This window comes from Pseudophryne corroboree, chromosome 7, assembly GCF_028390025.1.
Source record: "Pseudophryne corroboree isolate aPseCor3 chromosome 7, aPseCor3.hap2, whole genome shotgun sequence".
In the NCBI taxonomy this organism is placed as follows: Eukaryota; Metazoa; Chordata; class Amphibia; order Anura; family Myobatrachidae; genus Pseudophryne; species Pseudophryne corroboree.
Window position 1 is genome coordinate 129,244,116 of NC_086450.1, and position 19,499 is coordinate 129,263,614.

A 19,499-nucleotide genomic window follows, 5' to 3' on the forward strand; every position below is an offset into this window, starting at 1 on the left:
TTACAGATCAGATTAGCTTGTGGGTATCCATTTGACCTGTAAGATAATTTTACTTTTATGTGTAAATGTTAGTGGTTAAACGATAAGTCCATTTATGTTATGATTCTAAGCGTCAGGACAGGTTGGGAAGCAGGCTCCTGGGGTTGGTGCTCCCCATTTGCTATATACTGTATAGGTATTCAAATCTTGTGTTTTACATAAACCCCAGTGATAAAGTGTTTTGATCACGTATAGCATTTTCTGTTCCTTTTAATAGCTAAATTGAGTTCTAAGAAATTCAAAAACATATTCAATAAAGTGATTATTAACTGGGAGGAAGAAAAAATGAATACAATGATTTTTCAATACAACTTATCTTTTTTTTTCAGAAGATAAAAAAGAGGTAGAACCTGCCGGCAGGACATACACATTGGATGACTATTTTGGTGATACATTAAGATATAAATCATATGGGATACAGTGGCTTTCAGGTAATTGTTTAATATTATTTTGTTTTAATATTATATTAGTTTTACCTCTAAAAACATGTTGTACTGATTTGCAATATAGGTAGTGACGTTCAAGTCTACGGGCTACGGGGGTCATTCCGAGTTGATCGGCCGCTAGCTGTTTTTAGCAGCTGTGCAAACGCTATGCCGCCTCCCACAGGGAGTGTATTTTAGCTTAGCAGAAGTGTGAACGAAAGGATCGCACAGCGGCTACAAAATAATTTTGTGCAGTTTCAGAGTAGCTTCAGACCTACTCAGTGCTTGCGATGATGTCAGACTGTTCAGTTCCTGTTTTGACGTCACGAACACGACCTGCGTTCCCCCAGCCACGCCTGCATTTTTCCTGGCACGCCTGCGTTTTTCCGACCACTCCCTGAAAACAGTCAGTTGACACCCAGAACCGCCCACTTCCTGTCAATCACTCTTCGGCCAGCAGTGCGACTGAAAAGCTTCGCTACACCTTGTGTGAAACTACATCGGCCGTTGTGAAAGTACATCGCGCGTGCGAATTGCGCCGCATACGCATGCGCAGAAGTGCCGTTTTTTTGCATCATCGCTGCACAGCAAACATTTTCAGCTAGCGATCAACTCAGAATGAACCCCTAAATGCAATAGCCTGCGAGAAGCAGGAAGTATGGGATTTCATGTGAGTCTGGCTGATTTTTAAGGAGGCAATCATTTACATGACAAAACCAACCTGGTTTTGCTGTGTAAATGATTGCCGCTTTAAAAATCCGGTCAGACTTGGAAATCGAAAATCGAAATCCCACACTTCCTGCTTCTCGCAAGCTATTACATTTAGCCCCAGATGTGGTTTCCTGTAAGGAGATTGTATGAGCAATCACCCTGTAGTTTGATAGATATAGATTAAACATTAATTTATTGTACATTTTATGATAGGAAAACTGATGATTTTTTTTCTACTCTCATAGCTAAAGTACATTCTATAAGCACACAGCTAAGTCCTTTATGGCTTGGAAGCACTCTGTTTAAGCATAAAACATGTTAACTAAAGTGGTTCAACACGGAAAGTTGGATAGGTGTATGGCACTAGTCCCAATAGTTTACTGATTATTAACAATGAATAAAATATATATATATATATATATATATATATATATACATACATACATACATACATACATACATAGCAATGAATAACTATTTTAGAAAATGGAGGCCAATAATTTTCAGTGAGAAACAAACTCCCCTAAATAAAGAGTATCTGCTCTTCCTCATATTGGTTGGTATTGCAGCACAATGACAGTATAACACAGTACAGGGAATGAGGAATAGCACCTACAGTACTAGCAGATATGAACTCATTCAATCAATCAATCAATCAATCAATAAATCAATACATATGTGAGCCAAGATTAATTGAGATTCAGTTTATATGTCTGTTGGACCTCCTTCATTGGAAAAAACGAAACTGGAATGTTTGCTTCTATCATCTATCTATTCCTGGCCTTCACAATATTACCGAAGTCCAGGGATTCAAGCAAAAAAAAAAAAAAAAAAAAAGGAACCGCAAAGTCTAATATTTTTATTTTGTATGCATATTTATTAATCTTTTACATCAAGAGTCCATATCCACTTGCATGGGCTATTCTTCATTCCCTGTACCCGAGACCGGAGTGGTTACTTATTTAACAAAATTGCATATTAAAGTGAATGATTTTTATTCTGATTACTGTTCCACGCCACTCTTCACTCTATTCTTACTTCTTGGTTTTAGAACAGGCCAAACAGGTGTTGACAGTGACACCCCTCTCCCTTAAATTTACCATTCATATAAACTCTTAGGAATTTCATGCAGGAAGAAGAGCACGCAGTCAGATCCTACAACACATGACTATTTTCTGTTTGTAGATTATGTAACAGCATTATGCTGTGTTCTTTTTACAATTTTGTTTTTTCAAAAAAAGTCAAGAATGTTTATCACTGTTCACTATATATTTATGACTGCTTACCATGTGCCGATAAACAGTTCCAAATGTCTCCCTATAACTCTGGAGGATAAAAACTAAACTATACAACACTGCAAGCAGATATTTTTGTACTTCCCCTTGCTAGACTATTTTTGTCAGGTTCTAAAGTCTAAACTGTGTCTCTTATGTGTCGTTGGCACCAAAAGGAAAGTCTTAACTCTTTCTAGAAAATGTGAATAATTGAGTTGGCAGCAGTGCTCTTAACACTTGATGGACATAATGGATACATGAAATAGTTTGGGATGGTGGAGGAACAGGGCGCTACCAGTCAGGGCCTTCAATTGTTCTTTGGGTTTCTAGTTTGTATATTAAATATATTGATTATCTATAATTCACTGTATATATTTTGAACATTTAAACTGTTAGTGTTAAATTGGGTCTGTAATAAATCCCATTTTTTTTTAATTTACATGTTTTTATTTTAAACTAGCTGTTCTACTCGTTCTTCGCACAGGAGTGTCTGATTTTCACAGTTGTAAATATAAATGAGTGTTAAAAATTTGGTAAATCTATAGAGATGTAAATTTGAGACGTCTTAAAGTAATTAAATATTAATTCCATGGTTCTTGGCGTTACCCGAGGAGCACCCGTAGCAGATATGGTAAAAGAGACAGGACAATTTTTGAAGTTTATTAAATTCTACACACTGGAGGTATAATCCAAATTTTGATCCATTTGTCTGTTTGGGCGTTATCGTTCATGCAACATAAACCATGCATCGGTAATGACGTCATTATGTCAACTCCCTTTTCATCCCCTTAGGGGAGGTTTATTAAGACTCTAATTACGTAGTTTTCCTATTTCCTACCTGCGGAATATCTATGTTACATTTAATCTTCCTAACATATCTGGAAGTAAGAGAATTAGTGATCAGTCAGTAAGTGAGGGCTTTGGCTTATATATATATATATATATATATATATAGTAACGTTTCCTTCCCCACCTGTGGCTCAGGTGTATGTGGCAAAGGACCAGAGGCGGCACTCCAAGGTCTTAATAAACTTTTGTATTCAAATCATGGTGCAAAACAGGGCAATCGTGTTCATAAATAAAAAGACATGGCAGGCTTACGACGTTTCAAGGCATCAAGCCTTTTCCTCAGGTAAGAATACCCATGTGCAGTGAGAATATGCAGAGTGAAAGAACCAAAACCGAAGCATGAATCACTCACCTTTTAAAAGATGTGCAGGAGCAGGTGTTCCCGGCGTCTGTGTCCGGGACTTCCGGGTACGTCACACGGACGGCGCATAGATGACGTGTCCGTTGCCAAGCAACGGTTGCGCTACCAGGCGCCGGGGAGACCCGTCAAGGCTGTGAAATGAATGAAAACAGTGGACATCGAGAATGTGCAAAACTTGCATATGACACCCAAAGGAGGGCGACTTGTGTGTGAATGTGAACAGGGGCGGATCCAGAAAAAAATTACAGGGGGGGCACCATAAGTCGTTGCGCTATCAAGGAGGGGTGGAGTTAGAAGTGGAGTGGGCGTGCTCAAGTTTCAGTGGGTGTGACCAATTGTGTGAGGGGTGTGGTCAAGTGCTCAATGTGATTATCGAGTGTGCCTGTGGTCGAAATGCACTGCGGCGGACGCAATGTGCAGGCGCGTTATTGCCCAGCGACGGCCGTTACTGGGCAATGACAAGAATACCAAAGAAAGCGATCGCAGCAGCGATCGCATGAAGATTGACAGCAGGATGGCGTTCTGGGGTGGCAACTCACCATTTTCGGTGAGTGGTGAGTCCAATGCAGACGTGTCCAGGCGTTTGCAGGGCAGGTGTCTGACATCAATTCCGGGACAAGACACGCTGAAGACATCGCAGCGGGTGAGTACCAGCAGACCTACTTAGAAACGACACAAACATTTTTTGCATAGCATGGCTGCACAAGCGTTCGCAGCCTTGCTATGCAAAAATATACTCCCCCATAGGCAGTGTCTAGTTGATCGCATGGGCAGCAAAACGTTGTACATGCGATCAACTCGGAATGACCCCCGTATATCTGTTAACATTTGTTCATTTATATATGGACCTATGAACAAATCTAAATCTGAATGAGTCTGAATGAGTTAAAAAAAAAATTGCGTGAGGTCCCCCCTCCTAAGCATAACCAGCCTCGGGCTCTTTGAGCCGGTCCTGGTTGTTTAAATACTGGGAAAAAATTGGACAGGGGTTCCCCGTATTTAGACAACCAGCATCAGGCTCTTAGTCCAGCCCTGGTTCCAAAAATACGGCGGACAAAAGATGTAGGGGTCCCCCGTATTTTTACAACCAGCACCAGGCTCCACTAGCCAGGGACATAATGCCACAGCCGGGGGACACATTTATTGAGGTCCCTGCGGCCGTGGCATTACCCCCCCAACTAGTCACCACTGGCCGGGGTTCCCTGGAGGAGTGGGGACCCCTTAAATCAAGGGGTCCCCCCCCTCCAGGCACCCAAGGGCCAGGGGTGAAGCCCGAGGCTGTCCCCAGCACCCCTGGGCGGTGGGTGCCGGGCTGATAGCCATAAGTGTGTAAAAAAGAATATTGTTTTTTGTTGTGGAACTACAAGGCTCAGCAAGCCTCCCCCACTTGCTGGTACTTGGTGAACCTCAAGTACCAGCATGTGGGGAAATACTGGGCCCGCTGGTACCTGTAGTTCTACAAAAAAAAAAATACCCAAATAAAAACACAACACACACACCGTGAAAGTAAAACTTTATTAAAACACACTTACACACTCACACATACTTACCTACATCCCACGCTGAGAATCACGTCCACTTGTCCAGTAGAATCCAATAGGGGCACCTGTAAAAATGAGAGAGAGATTACTTACCTACATCCCACGCCGATCACGTCCACTTGTCCAGTAGAATCCAATAGGGGCACCCGGCACCTGCAAAAATTAAAATAAATACTTACAGAGGGGGAAAAATCATGAGAGAGAAAGATTACTTACCTACATTCCACGACGATCGTCCACTTGTCCATGTAGAATCCAATAGTACCTGTAAAAAAAATAATATATATATAAGTTATACTTAGAAACAATCCAGTGGTCTCTGCTCACCACTTGCGACCTCCCCCATGCCTCTGCTCTGTCCACTCCACCACATGCGACCCCCCCAGGCCTCTGCTCTGTCCACTCCACCACATGTGACCCACCCATGCCTCCGCTCTGTCCACTGCACCACATGTGACCCCCCCCAGGCCTCTGCTCTATCCACTCCCCCCTCAGCACCAAGAAAAGACTCACCAGCAGAAAGCAGGGACAGGCACTGGGCAGCTCCCCCCCCCCCCCCCTTCCTCAGGACAAAGGTTGATTCTATATCGGAGTGGGAGAAGGGACCTTCTGACGTATCTAGGGGAGGAGACACGTCACCAGGGGGATTAGCTACGGGTGAACAGGGTACCCGAAAAGTTCGCTCGCCACGCTTCAGGCTCGGTGGCTCGCTCCGCTCCGCTTGCCACCTGACTATTAAAGGTAATAGTTGGTGGCGTGGATATTAGAGGAACTATCCCGCTGGCCTAGCTCCTCCCCCTTGTGACATGGCTCCTCCCCCAGACGGAAAAGGTCCCTTAGCCCACTTGATTCTAGCATCTACGACAAGGCAATAAAAAAGCAGGGCCAGGCACTGGGCAGCTCTCTCTAACCCCCCCTCACCCCCAGAACATAGAAATAAATAAGCAGGGCCAGGCACTGGAAGCTCACGCTAAACACCCCCCTCCCCCCCAGGACACAGGAATAAATAAGCAGGGCCAGCCCCCCCCCCCCCCCTCACCCCAGGAATAAAAAAGCAGGGCCAGCCCCCCCCTCACCCCCAGGACACAGGAATAAGCAGGGCCAGGCACCCACCCCCCCACCCCCCAGGACACAGTTATAAGCAGGGCCAGGCCCCCCCCTCCCCCCAGGACACAGGAATAAAAAGCAGGGCCAGCCCCCCCCCCTCACCCCCAGGACGCAGGAATAAGCAGGGCCAGGCCCCCCCCTCCCCCCAGACACCGGAAAAAAAAAGCAGGGCCAGCCCCCCCCCCCAGGACGCAGGAATAAGCAGGGCCAGGCACCCCCCCCCCCCCCAGGACACAGTTATAAGCAGGGCCAGCCCCCCCCCCCCTCCCCCAGGACACAGGAATAGAGAAGCAGGGCTAGGCACCCCCCCCGTCCCCAGGAATAAATTAGCAGGGCCAGGCTCCGTCCCGCCGCCCCCCCACCCGGATCCATTCAGAGAAACTACTTACAAGCAAGACGGTGACCTGGTGCTGAGTGCTCTGTCACTCGCTGGCGGCTGGCGGCTGCTGTCCGGTGCGCAGCGCTGTGTGACTGGCTCTGGCTGGGTAAGCGGCGTGGGACCTCCTCCTGCTCGGCTCGGCTCCTCTGCACAGACAGAAACGTGACATGCACGCACTGACTGAATGCATGTCACGTTTCTCAAGGGAGCAGCCAATCCTGGACCTGGAGCATCATCATGTCGGGTGGGTGACCGCGCCGCACCGCGCGAAAAAAAAAAAAAAAAAAAAAAGAAGCAAAAATCTATTAAAAATGACAGGGGGGGCACGTGCCTTTGTGCCCCCCCCCTAAATCCGCCACTGAATGTGAATAACCTTTAAAACATCAATAGAGGTTAAAAAATTACTTGTAGTCAGCTGAAAGATGACCAGTGTATTATAAGGGCACGGTCGTGCCCTTATATTAAGGCTGAATCGAACAAACGGAATTCTCCCATAGGGAACTTCTGAGATGGGGCATGGTATTTGAGGGGCTACACCTCAAAACTGATTGGACGTACTGAGCTGAAATTTGGCATGGAGCGTAGAATCGTCACCGGTGCTGCATGCCAAATTTCAGGGCAAAATAATAAAAAATGAGGAATTGGGAGTAACCTAAAGTTCCAACTGTCAGTTTTTTCTGCTACTTCCTTGTTGGCTTATTGACACCGTTTTCCTATAGAGTGAATGAGGAGATTTTTGGGAAGGCATAACTCAGGGTAGAGGACAAAGAAAGACTAGGGGTTTGTTTTATTAGATAGAGTATGTCCCAGTGTAGTGCCTTTTGGGGTTGTGGTTTTTCAGAAGTTATAGTTTTTTTTTTATTAAGTAAAAATATGCCCATTATAATGATAGGGCTTTTCAATTTGTTGCGGCTGCGCAGTGGCCGCCAGCAGGGGGTGTACAGTGGCAGCTTCACTTGGGTGTACTAACATGGACGACTTTTTCCTCGCCTCTGGTTTTTGTTGGTAAACTGGAGGGGAACGGCCTACACTTGGGTGATACAGTGGGGTAAGGGGGTGTTTTGGGGTTACTGGGGGCATAGTGTGATAATTATAGGCCCTTGGCACGGCTCACGTTAGTTTTATTGTTCCGTGGTGTAGGAGCGGTGGCAGGGCCGGCTCCTACACCACGTGATCACAGCACAGTCAGCCAGGGGCGGGAAGTTCAAAAGTGCTTAGCACTGTGCAGTATTTATCCCGTCATTATAGACGCAGCCTAGCACTGCAGCTGCGGAACTTCCACTGGTGCAGGGGGTGCAATGCGCAGGGGCCCATGGTAATGAAGGGGCCCATATGTGTCAAACTTAATTATACTGACTTATCTTTATGAATGTATTGCTGGGCACGCACGGCTGTGGTCTGTAATAAAGGAGGAGGAGGAGGCGTCTAGCTGGAGGAGGAAGAGGGAGCCCACTCCCCTCTCTTCACATCTCCTCCCATTCTCTTACCGTCCTCATCCCCTCTCACAGACAGGCTGCTATTGCCGGGTTCGACGTCATGATCTAGTGACCGGCCCCGGCGCGAAAATAAAGAGAGCAGAGAAGCTTTCCTGAGTCCATGTCCCCCGGTAAGCCTTATACATAGCACCCCTGGTCACCTCCATCACCCTCCGGCCCTGGTCACTTCCATCATCATACCTCCCAACTGTCCCGATTTTCGCGGGACAGTCCCGTTTTTTGGGGACTGTCCCGCTGTCCCACCCGCGGGCCGCAGTGTCCCGCGGTGGGGGGGGGGCAGTTGGGAGGCTCTGTCACCCGCTGCCCTGCTTAGCAGAGCAGCGGTGAATAGACGCTGTGCGCATGCGCACAGCGTCTATTCAGTGCAGACAGAGGGAGAGGGGGCATGCCAGCAGCTCACAGAGCGCTGGGCATGCCCCCTCAGTGACGAAAACGGGGGCGTGACTCGCGATCGCGGGTCCTCCCACGAAGCCACGCCCCCTTTTCGTAGGTCACGCCCCCTTTTCGGAAGCTCGCGCGGCCAGAAGGTTGACCAAGAGGAACGATGGTGCCCATGTGCTGTCCGGGAATGATGGTGCTGCGCCTGTCTGGCTAGGCAGGGGAGAGAAGGGTCATGCTGGGGGAAAAGATGGTGCAAAGCTGTCTGTGTTGAGGGGGGGGTGATGGTGTTGTCCTGTCTGCCTGTGGAAGGGGGGGTGATTGTGCTGTCTGTCTATGGGAAGAGAAGTGTCTGTCTATGGGGGGGGGGGGGAGAGGGGGCGTTGCTGGAGGAAAAGATTGTGCTACATTGTCTATCTAGGGGTGTGGAGGGTGATGGTGTTGTCCTCTCTGCCTCTTTTCATGTGTCTTACTCTCTCTTTCATGTGTCTTAAGGTGGGTACACACTATTAGATATATCTGCAGATCAATTGATCTGCAGATATATCTTTTTACGGATCGGGCAGTGTGCTGTGCATACACACAGCCCGATCCGTCGGGGGACTGACGTCATGAACTGGGCGGGCGCTCGCGCCCGCCCAGTTCACCTGTCAATCACCGCCGGCCGCCGCAGCATGTGTACGGGCGGTCGGACGACCGCCCCGTACACACACAGCGACGCGCCAATATATCGATAGATATATTGGCTGTCGGCTGTGCTGCGCGGCCGCCGCGATACGTCTGTGAACGACGGAGTTCACAGACGTATCGCCCGTACACACTGGCCGACGGTCCCGCGATGTATCGGCCGTTCAAGAGAACGGCCGATACATCGACCAGTGTGTACGGGCCTTTACTCTCTCTTTCATGTGTCTGGCTCTTTTTCTTCTCTGTATCTCACTTTTCATGTGCCTATCTCTCTTTTGATGTGTATGTGTGTCTCTCTCTTCATGTGTCTCTCCTTTCATGTCTCTTTCTTGATCTCTCACTCTCTTTTCATAGCGCCCTTTTCTTGTCTCTTTTCATGTCACTCTGTCTGTCTCTCTCTCCATGTCTTTCTCTCTCTCTTTTTCTCTGTATCTCTCTTTTTTCATGTGCCTATCTCTCTTTTCAAGTCTCTCTTCATGTGTGTCTCTCTTTTTCTCTGTATCTCTCTCTTTTCATGTCTCTCACTGTCTCTTCATCTCTCTCTTTTCATATCTCTCTTTCATGACTCTTTACATGTCAATCTATGTCTCTCTCACTCCATGTCTGTGTCTCTCTCTTTTCATGTCTCTCTCTCTTTTCATGTGTATCTCTCTCTTCATGTCTCTTTTCATGTGTCTCTCACTGTTTTCATATCTCCTTTCATGTGTCTCTCTTTTTCTCTGTATCTCTCTTTTCATGTGTCTCTCTCTTTTCATGTGTCTCTCTCCCTCTCTCTTTTCATGTCTCTCCATGTTTCTCCTCTGTGTGTCTCTCTTTTCATATCTCTCTTCATGTCTCTCTCTCATGTCTATCACTTTCTTTCTCTTATGTCCATCTCTCTCTCTTCCTGTCTCTGTCTTTTCATGTGTCTCTCTCTTTTCATGTCTCTTTCTTGATATCTCACTCTCTCTCTCTTTTCATGACTCTTTTCTTGTCTCTTTTCATATCACTCTGTCTCTCCATGTCTGTTTCTCTCTCTCTTTTCATGTCTCTCTTTTTCTCTGTATCTCTTTTTTTTCATGTCTCTCTCTCTCTTCATGTCTGTCTCTGTAAATATCCCATTTTCTCTGTCTCTATCCCTGTCTGTCTCCTCATGTCTCTCTTCATTTTTCTGTCTAACACACACACCTTTCTCTCTCTCTCACACACACACACACACACACACACACACACACACACACACACACACACACACACACACTGTACACATCTCTCACACATACGTACAGTATGTTTGTCTTTTCATGTCTCTTTTTCTCTGTCTCTCCATTTCTGTCTCTCTATCTCTCCATGTCTGTCTCTCTCCTTTTCTCTGTCTCTCTGTGTCTCTCTCCCTTTTTCTGTCTCTGTCTCTCCCTTTTGCTCTGTCTCCCCATGTCTCACTACATGTTTCTGTCTCTCTCAGACACATACATATCTCTCTCACACACATACATGTTTTTCTTTTCATGTCTTTCTCTCTTTGTTTCTATCCATGTCTGTCTGTTTCTCACTCTCTCTATTTCTCTGTCTCTCTTTTTCTCTATCTCTCCATGGGCGGGATGTACTAAGCGGAAAATGCGGTAAACTCCCTGTTTACCGCATTTTCCGGATGTACTAACCCCAGGCCGGCAGGACAGCGCCGCGGTGGGGTACGTCCATAGAAGCCTATGGGGCTTCTCTCCGCGGCGCTGTGTGAGGGATCTAATCGGATCCCTCCTAGCATGCCCTGCGGCCACCCCCGTCTCCCTGCGCATGCACAGACTGACTTCTGGGGCCGAATCCCGGAAGTCAGGCTGCCGCTGCGCATCGCGGAGGACAGCTCTTATCGGAAGAGCTGTCCTCCGCAATGCTGAGTACATATGCGATCAGCATCATGGCGCAGGGCGGCGATGTACATTAGTACATCCCGCCCCATGTCTTTCTCATTTTTCTGTCTCACTCGCACACACATATAGATCGCTCTGTCTCTCTCTCTATCCATGTCTTTCTAATTTTTTTTGTCTCGCACACACATATGCTGTATATCGCTCTCTCTCACACACACATATATATATATATCTCTCACACACATATGCATATCTCTCACACACGCATACATATCTCTCACACAGACATACATGTATGTATCTCTATGTCTAATCTCCATGTCTCTCCTTTTTTCTCTCTGTCTTACTCTCTCGCACACACATACCGAATCCCAGTGAACCCTTTAAACCCAATTTCTCTATCGTCCTAGTGGATGCTGGGGTTCCTGAAAGGACCATGGGGAATAGCGGCTCCGCAGGAGACAGGGCACAAAAGTAAAGCTTTCCGATCAGGTGGTGTGCACTGGCTCCTCCCCCTATGACCCTCCTCCAAGCTAGTTAGATTTTTGTGCCCGGCCGAGAAGGGTGCAATCTAGGTGGCTCTCCTAAAGAGCTGCTTAGAAAAGTTTAGCTTAGGTTTTTTACTTTACAGTGAGTCCTGCTGGCAACAGGATCACTGCAACGAGGGACTTAGGGGAGAAGAAGTGAACTCACCTGCGTGCAGGATGGATTGGCTTCTTGGCTACTGGACATCAGCTCCAGAGGGACGATCACAGGTACAGCCTGGATGGTCACCGGAGCCTTGCCGCCGGCCCCCTTGCAGATGCTGAAGTAAGAAGAGGTCCAGAATCGGCGGCAGAAGACTCCTCAGTCTTCTAAAGGTAGCGCACAGCACTGCAGCTGTGCGCCATTTTCCTCTCAGCACACTTCACACGGCAGTCACTGAGGGTGCAGGGCGCTGGGAGGGGGGCGCCCTGGGAGGCAAATGAATACCTATTTTGGCTAAAAATACCTCACATATAGCCTCCGGAGGCTATATGGAGATATTTAACCCCTGCCAGAATCCGTTAAGAGCGGGAGACGAGGCCGCCGAAAAAGGGGCGGGGCCTATCTCCTCAGCACACAGCGCCATTTTCCCTCACAGAAAGGCTGGAGGGAAGGCTCCCAGGCTCTCCCCTGCACTGCACTACAGAAACAGGGTTAAAACAGAGAGGGGGGGCACTAATTTGGCGTTAGAAATATATAAAAAATGCTATAAGGGAAAACACTTATATAAGGTTGTCCCTATATAATTATAGCGTTTTTGGTGTGTGCTGGCAAACTCTCCCTCTGTCTCTCCAAAGGGCTAGTGGGTCCTGTCCTCTATCAGAGCATTCCCTGTGTGTGTGCTGTGTGTCGGTACGTGTGTGTCGACATGTAGGAGGACGATGTTGGTGAGGAGGCGGAGCAATTGCCTGTAATGGTGATGTCACTCTCTAGGGAGTCGACACCGGAATGGATGGCTTATTTAGGGAATTACGTGATAATGTCAACACGCTGCAAGGTCGGTTGACGACATGAGACGGCCGACAAACAATTAGTACCGGTCCAGACGTCTCAAAAACACCGTCAGGGGTTTTTAAAACGCCCGTTTACTTTAGTCGGTCGACACAGACACAGACAGGGACACTGAATCCAGTGTCGACGGTGAATAAACAAACGTATTCCTTATTAGGGCCACACGTTAAAGGCAATGAAGGAGGTGTTACATATTTCTGATACTACAAGTACCACAAAAGAGGGTATTATGTGGGATGTGAAAAAACTACCATAGTTTTTCCTGAATCAGATAAATTAAATAAAGTGTGTGATGATGCGTGGGTTCCCCCCGATAGAAAATTATGGGCGGTATACCCTTTCCCGCCAGAAGTTAGGGCGCGTTGGGAAACACCCCTTAGGGTGGATAAGGCGCTCACACGCTTATCAAAACAAGTGGCGGTACCGTCTATAGATAGGGCCGTCCTCAAGGACCAGCTGACAGGAGGCTGGAAAATATCATAAAAAGTATATACACACATACTGGTGTTATACTGCGACCAGCGATCGCCTCAGCCTGGATGTGCAGAGCTGGGGTGGCTTGGTCGGATTCCCTGACTAAAAATATTGATACCCTTGACAGGGACAGTATTTTATTGACTATAGAGCATTTAAAGGATGCATTTCTATATATGCGAGATGCACAGAGAGATATTTGCACTCTGGCATCAAGAGTAAATGCGATGTCCATAACTGCCAGAAGATGTTATGGACACGACAGTGGTCAGGTGATGCAGATTCCAAACGGCACAAAGGTGTATTGCCGTATAAAGGAAGAGGAGTTATTTGGGGTCGGTCCATCGGATCTGGTGGCCACGGCAACTGCTGGAAAATCCACCGTTTTTACCCTAAGTCACATCTCTGCAGAAAAAGACACCGTCTTTTCAGCCTCAGTCCTTTCGTCCCTATAAGATCATATCTGCCCAGGGATAGAGGAAGGGAAGAAGACTGCAGCAGGCAGCCCATTCCCAGGAACAGAAGCGTTCCACCGCTTCTGACAAGTTCTCAGCATGGCGCTGAGACCGTACAGGACCCCTGGATCCTACAAGTAGTATCCCAGGGGTACAGATTGGAATGTCGAGACGTTTCCCCTTCGCAGGCTCCTGAAGTCTGCTTTACCAAGGTCTCCCTCCGACAAGGAGGCAGTATGGGAAAAAATTCACAAGCTGTATTCCCAGCAGGTGATAATTAAATTACCCCTCCTACTACAAGAAAAGGGGTATTATTCCACACTATATTGTGGTACTGAAGCCAGAAGGCTAGGTGAGACTTATTCTAAAAATTTTTTGAACACTTACAAAGGTTCAAATCAAGATGGAGTCACTCAGAGCAGTGATAACGAACCAGGAAGAAGGGGACTATATAGTGTCCCGGGACATCAGGGATGCTTACCTCTATGTCCCAAATTTGCCCTTCTCACTAAGGGTACCTCAGGTTCGTGGTGCAGAACTGTCACTATCAGTTTCAGACGCTGCCGTTTGGATTGTCCACGGCACCCCGGGTCTTTACCAAGGTAATGGCCGAAATGATGATTCTTCTTCGAAGAAAAGGCGTCTTAATTATCCCTTACTTGGACGATCTCCTGATAAGGGCATAGTCCAGGGAAACAGTTGGAGGTCGGAGTAGCACTATCTAGGATACTGCTACAACAGCACGGGTGGATTCTAAATATTCCAAAATCGCAGCTGATCCCGACGACACGTCTGCTGTGCCTAGGGATGATTCTGGACACAGTCCAGAAAAGGTGTTTCTCCCGGAAGAGAAAGCCAGGGAGTTATCCGAGCTAGTCAGGAACCTCCTAAAAAACAGTGCATCATTGCACAAGGGTCCTGGTAAAAATGGTGGCTTCCTACGAAGCAATTCCATTCGGCAGATTTCACGCAAGAACTTTTCAGTGGGATCTGCTGGACAAATGGTCCGGATCGCATCTTCAGATGCATCAGCGGATAACCCTATATCCAAGGACAAGGGTGTCTCTCCTGTGGTGGTTATAGAGTGCTCATCTTCTAGAGGGCCGCAGATTCGGCATTCAGGATTGGATGCTGGTGACCACGGAGCCCAGCCCGAGAGGCTGGGGAGCAGTCACACAAGGAAAAAATTTCCAGGGAGTGTGATCAAGTCTGGAGACTTTTCTCCACATAAATATACTGGAGCTAAGGGTAAATTTATAATGCTCTAAGCTTAGCAAGACCTCTGCTTCAAGGTCAGCCGGTATTGATCCAGTGGGAAAAACATCACGGCAGTCGCCCACGTAAACAGACAGGGCGACACAAGAAGCAGGAGGGCAATGGCAAAAACTGCAAGGACTTTTCGCTGGGCGGAAAATCATGTGATAGCACTGTCAGCAGTGTTTCATCCCGGGAATGGAAACTGGGAAGCAGACTTCCTCAGCAGGCACGACCTCCACCCGGGAGAGTGGAAACTTCATCGGGAAGTTTTTTCCACATGATTGTAAACCGTTGGGAAATACCAAAGGTGGACATGATGGCGTCCCGTCTGAACAAAAAACGGGACAGGTATTGCGCCAGGTCAAGAGACCCTCAGGCAATAGCTGTGGACGTTCTGGTAACACCGTGGGTGTACCAGTCGGTGTATGTGTTCCCTCCTCTGCTTCTCATACCTAAGGTGCTGAGAATTATAAGACGTAGAGGAGTAAGAACTATACTCATGGCTCCGGATTGGCCAAGAAGGACTTGGTACCCGGAACTTCAAGAGATGCTTACAGAGGTCTTATGGCCTCTGCCGCTAAGAAGGGACTTGCTTCAGCAAGTACCATGTCTGTTCCAAGACTTACCGCAGCTGCGTTTTGTCGGCATGGCGGTGGAAAGCCGGATCCTAAGGGAAAAAGGCATTCCGGAAGAGGTCATTCCTACCCTGGTCAAAGCCAGAAAGGAGGTGACCGCACAACATTATCACCACATGTGGCGAAAATATGTTGCGTGGTGTGAGGCCAGGAAGGCCCCACAAAGAAATTTCAACTCGGTCGTTTCCTGCATTTCCTGCAAACAGGAGTGTCTATGGGCCTTAAATTGGGGTCCATTAAGGTTCAAATTTCGGCCCTGTCGATTTTCTTCCAGAAAGAATTGGCTTCAGTTCCTGAAGTCCAGAAGTTTGTCAAGGGAGTATTGCATATACAACCCCCTTTTGTGCCTCCAGTGGCACTGTGGGATCTCAACGTAGTTCTGGGATTCCTCAAATCACATTGGTTTAAAACCAGTCAAATCTGTGGATTTGAAGCATCTCACATGAAAAGTGACCATGCTCTTGGCCCTGGCCTGGACCAGGCGAGTGTCAAATTGGTGGTTTTTTCTCAAAAAAGCCCATATCTGTTTGTCCATTCGGACAGGGCAGAGCTGCGGACTCGTCCCCAGTTCTCTCCCTAAGGTGGTGTCAGTGTTTCACCTGAACCAGCTTATTATGGTGCCTTGCACCTACTAGGGACTTGGAGGACTCCAAGTTGCTAGATGTTGTCAGGGCCCTGAAAATATGTTCCAGGACGGCTGGAGTCAGGAAAACTGACTTGCTGTTATCCTGTATGCACCCAACAAACTGGGTGCTCTTGCTTCTAAGCAGACTATTGCTAGTTGGATGTGTAATACAATTCAGCTTGCACATTCTGTGGCAGGCCTGCCACAGCCAAAATATGTAAATGCCCATTCCACAAGGAAGGTGGGCTCATCTTGGGCGGCTGCCCGAGGGGTCTCGGCTTTACAACTTTGCCGAGCAGCTACTTGGTCAGGGGCAAACACGTTTGCTAAATTCTACAAATTTGATACCCTGGCTAAGGAGGACCTGGAGTTCTCTCATTCGGTGCTGCAGAGTCATCCGCACTCTCCCGCCCGTTTGGGAGCTTTGGTATAATCCCCATGGTCCTTTCAGGAACCCCAGCATCCACTAGGACGATAGAGAAAATAAGAATTTACTTACCGATAATTCTATTTCTCGGAGTCCGTAGTGGATGCTGGGCGCCCATCCCAAGTGCGGATTATCTGCAATACTTGTACATAGTTACAAAAATCGGGTTATTATTGTTGTGAGCCATCTTTTCAGAGGCTCCCTGTTATCATACTGTTAACTGGGTTTAGATCACAAGTTGTACGGTGTGATTGGTGAGTCTTACCCGGGATTCAAAATTCCTCCCTTATTGTGTACGCTCGTCCGGGCACAGTACCTAACTGGCTTGGAGGAGGGTCATAGGGGGAGGAGCCAGTGCACACCACCTGATCGGAAAGCTTTACTTTTGTGCCCTGTCTCCTGCGGAGCCGCTATTCCCCATGGTCCTTTCAGGAACCCCAGCATCCACTACGGACTCCGAGAAATAGAATTATCGGTAAGTAAATTCTTATTTTACCCCCTTGACTCCCTCCTATAAAGACTTCACCTCTGCCTCTCCCCGTCACCCTCTACCTGTTACCCACTCTCTCCCAGTCACCCACCGTCTCTTCCTTTCACCCACTCTGTCATCCTGAGCCTCACCCTGTCACACTCTAATTCTCGTCACCTTCTAACTCTCCCTGTCACACTCTGCCTCTTCCTAGTCACCCACTGTTTTTCCCTGTAACCATTAAACCTCTCCCTGTCACCCTCTCCTTATCACCTGCTGCCTCTCCTGTCCCCCTATCCCCGTCACCAACTACCTCTCCTGTCACCCTCTGTCTCCCCGTCACCCACTGCCTTTACCTTTAACCACCTCCCCTTCACCCACTGCCTCTACCTTTAACCCTCTCCTCTTCACCCACTACCTCTCCCTGTCATCTTCTACCCTTCACCCACTGCCTCTCCCTGTAGTCCTCTCACTCTCTCTCTCCACTACCAAGCAACATATTTTGAACTTGAGGAGAGGGGCCCAAAGCATATTTCTGCACCTGGGCCCACCACCCACAATTTCCGCCACCAGACTCTGGGTCCCCATCCTCCTCCTCCGCTACAGGTTCACAAGCAGCAAGAGCACTCCGATCCCCCCTCCAACCCGCCTCTCTGATCTCCCAATTCTCTGATTCTCCTCTCTATGTTCCAACCCCCCCCCCCCCCCTGTCTCTCTCCATCTGCAGGAATAGGACCCGCCCCCTTCTTCATTCAGCCCGCCCCCTTCATCCCCTGTATCTTTCTTTCTGCCATTTGTGATCTCTCCCATCTGTAGGAATAGGCCCCGCACCTTTTTTACTCAGCCCGCCCCCTTCTTCCCCTGTACCTTGCTCTCTCCCGAGTGTGCTCTCCGTCTCTCCCGTCTGCAGGAATAGGCCCCGACCCCTTCTTCATTACTTTCTTAGGAAAGGGAGGAGGAGCCGAGGAGGAAGGTGTACTCTGGGAGGCCGGGAGCTGCGGCGGTGTAGAGGGGCTGATGAAACACTTTGGCCACTCCCCCTCCAGCGGACCTTGGAAACAGCACCTTATAGGGGGAGAAGACCCGGACACCTGCATTCTACCACCCCTTCCCCCGCTGCTTCAATGAAGACAGCTCTGCCAGGCCAGTCACAGTGGCGTGGAGAAGAGAGGGGGGAGGCGCACTCACAGATCTAGCACACAGCGGCAGAGGTGTCTGGGTAAGAAAACAGTGGCATGTGATCAACGTCTGGATGTGCCCAGCACAAGGCTGACTGGCAATTACTTGCCACTCCCAGCACTGCTCAATTCCCTGCTCCGCACCTCTTCCCAACACCTCCCCCCTGTTATGTGTTGTGTACACTAGTGTGACCTGCTGGCACTCCAACTCCCATGTCGTGTCAGCTGTTTTACTTATCCTCCAGCTCACCAACCCCTCCCCCCCCCCACGTAATGTGCACCTATAGCCAGACTCCAAATTCCCCTCCCTGCTGTGTGTCCGGCCATCCCCCCCTCCCTGCTGTGTGTCCGGCTACACCCCCCCTCTCCTCCGTGCTGTGTGTCCGGCCAACCCCCCCCTCCCTCCTCCCTGCTGTGTGTCCGGCCACCCCCCCCCCTCCCTGCTGTGTGTCCGGCCAACCCCCCCCCCTCCTCCCTGCTGTGTGTCTGGCCACCCCCCCCCCCCTCCCTGCTGTGTGTCCGGCCACCCCCCCCCCCTCCCTGCTGTGTGTCCGGCTACCCTTCCTCATCCCTGCTGTGTGACCGGCCAACCCCCCTCCCTCCTCCCTGCTGTGTGTCCGGCCAACCCCCCTCCCTCCTCCCTGCTGTGTGTCCGGCCACCCCCTCCCTGCTGTGTGTCCGTCTACCCTCCCTCCTCCCTGCTGTGTGTCCGGCCACCCTCCCTCCTCCCTGCTGTGTGTCCGGCCACCCTCCCTGCTGTGTGTCCGGCCAACCCCCCCCCTCCCTCCTCCCTGCTATGTGTCCGGCCAACCCCCCCCCCCCCCTCCCTCCTCCCTGCTATGTGTCCGGCCAACCCTTCTCCCTGCTGTGTGTCCGGCCACCCCCCCCCTCCCTGCTGTGTGTCCGTCTATCCTCCCTCCTCCCTGCTGTGTCTCCGGCCACCCTCCCTCCTCCCTGCTGTGTCTCCGGGCACCCTTCCTCCTCCCTGCTGTGTGTCCGGCCTACCCCCCCCCCCCTGCTGTTTGTCCGGCCACCCTCCCCTCCCCTGCTGTGTGTCCGGCCTACCCCCCCCCCTCCCTGCTGTGTGTCCGGCCTACCCCCCCCCTGTGTGTCCGGCCTACCCCTCCCCCCCTCCCTGCTGTGTGTCCGGCCACCCTCCCCTCCCCTGCTGTGTGTCCGGCCTACTCCCCCGCCCCCCCCCTGCTGTGTGTCCAGCCCCCCCCCCCTCACCTGCTGTGTGTCCAGCCCCCCCCTCCTCACCTGCTGTGTGTCCGGCCTACCCCCCTCCCCTCCCTGCTGTTTGTCCGGCCTACCCCCCCCCCACATCTCATTCACCCACCGCCGCAGAC

At 49.5% G+C, this 19,499-nt stretch overlaps 1 protein-coding gene across 2 annotated transcripts in view; it reads left to right on the forward strand.

Moving 5' to 3' along the window:
• LOC134944781 (dipeptidyl peptidase 4-like) overlaps positions 1–19,499 on the forward strand; it is a 203,694-nt gene that overhangs the window by 51,898 nt on the left and 132,297 nt on the right. Inside the window, exon 3 of one of the 2 annotated variants that reach the window (XM_063933634.1) lies at positions 369–470. In XM_063933634.1, coding sequence (XP_063789704.1) covers positions 369–470 — 102 coding nt within the window. Of the gene's footprint in view, positions 1–368; positions 471–8,135; positions 8,293–19,499 lie in introns of those variants that run through there. The other variant, XM_063933635.1, reaches the window with a different exon arrangement.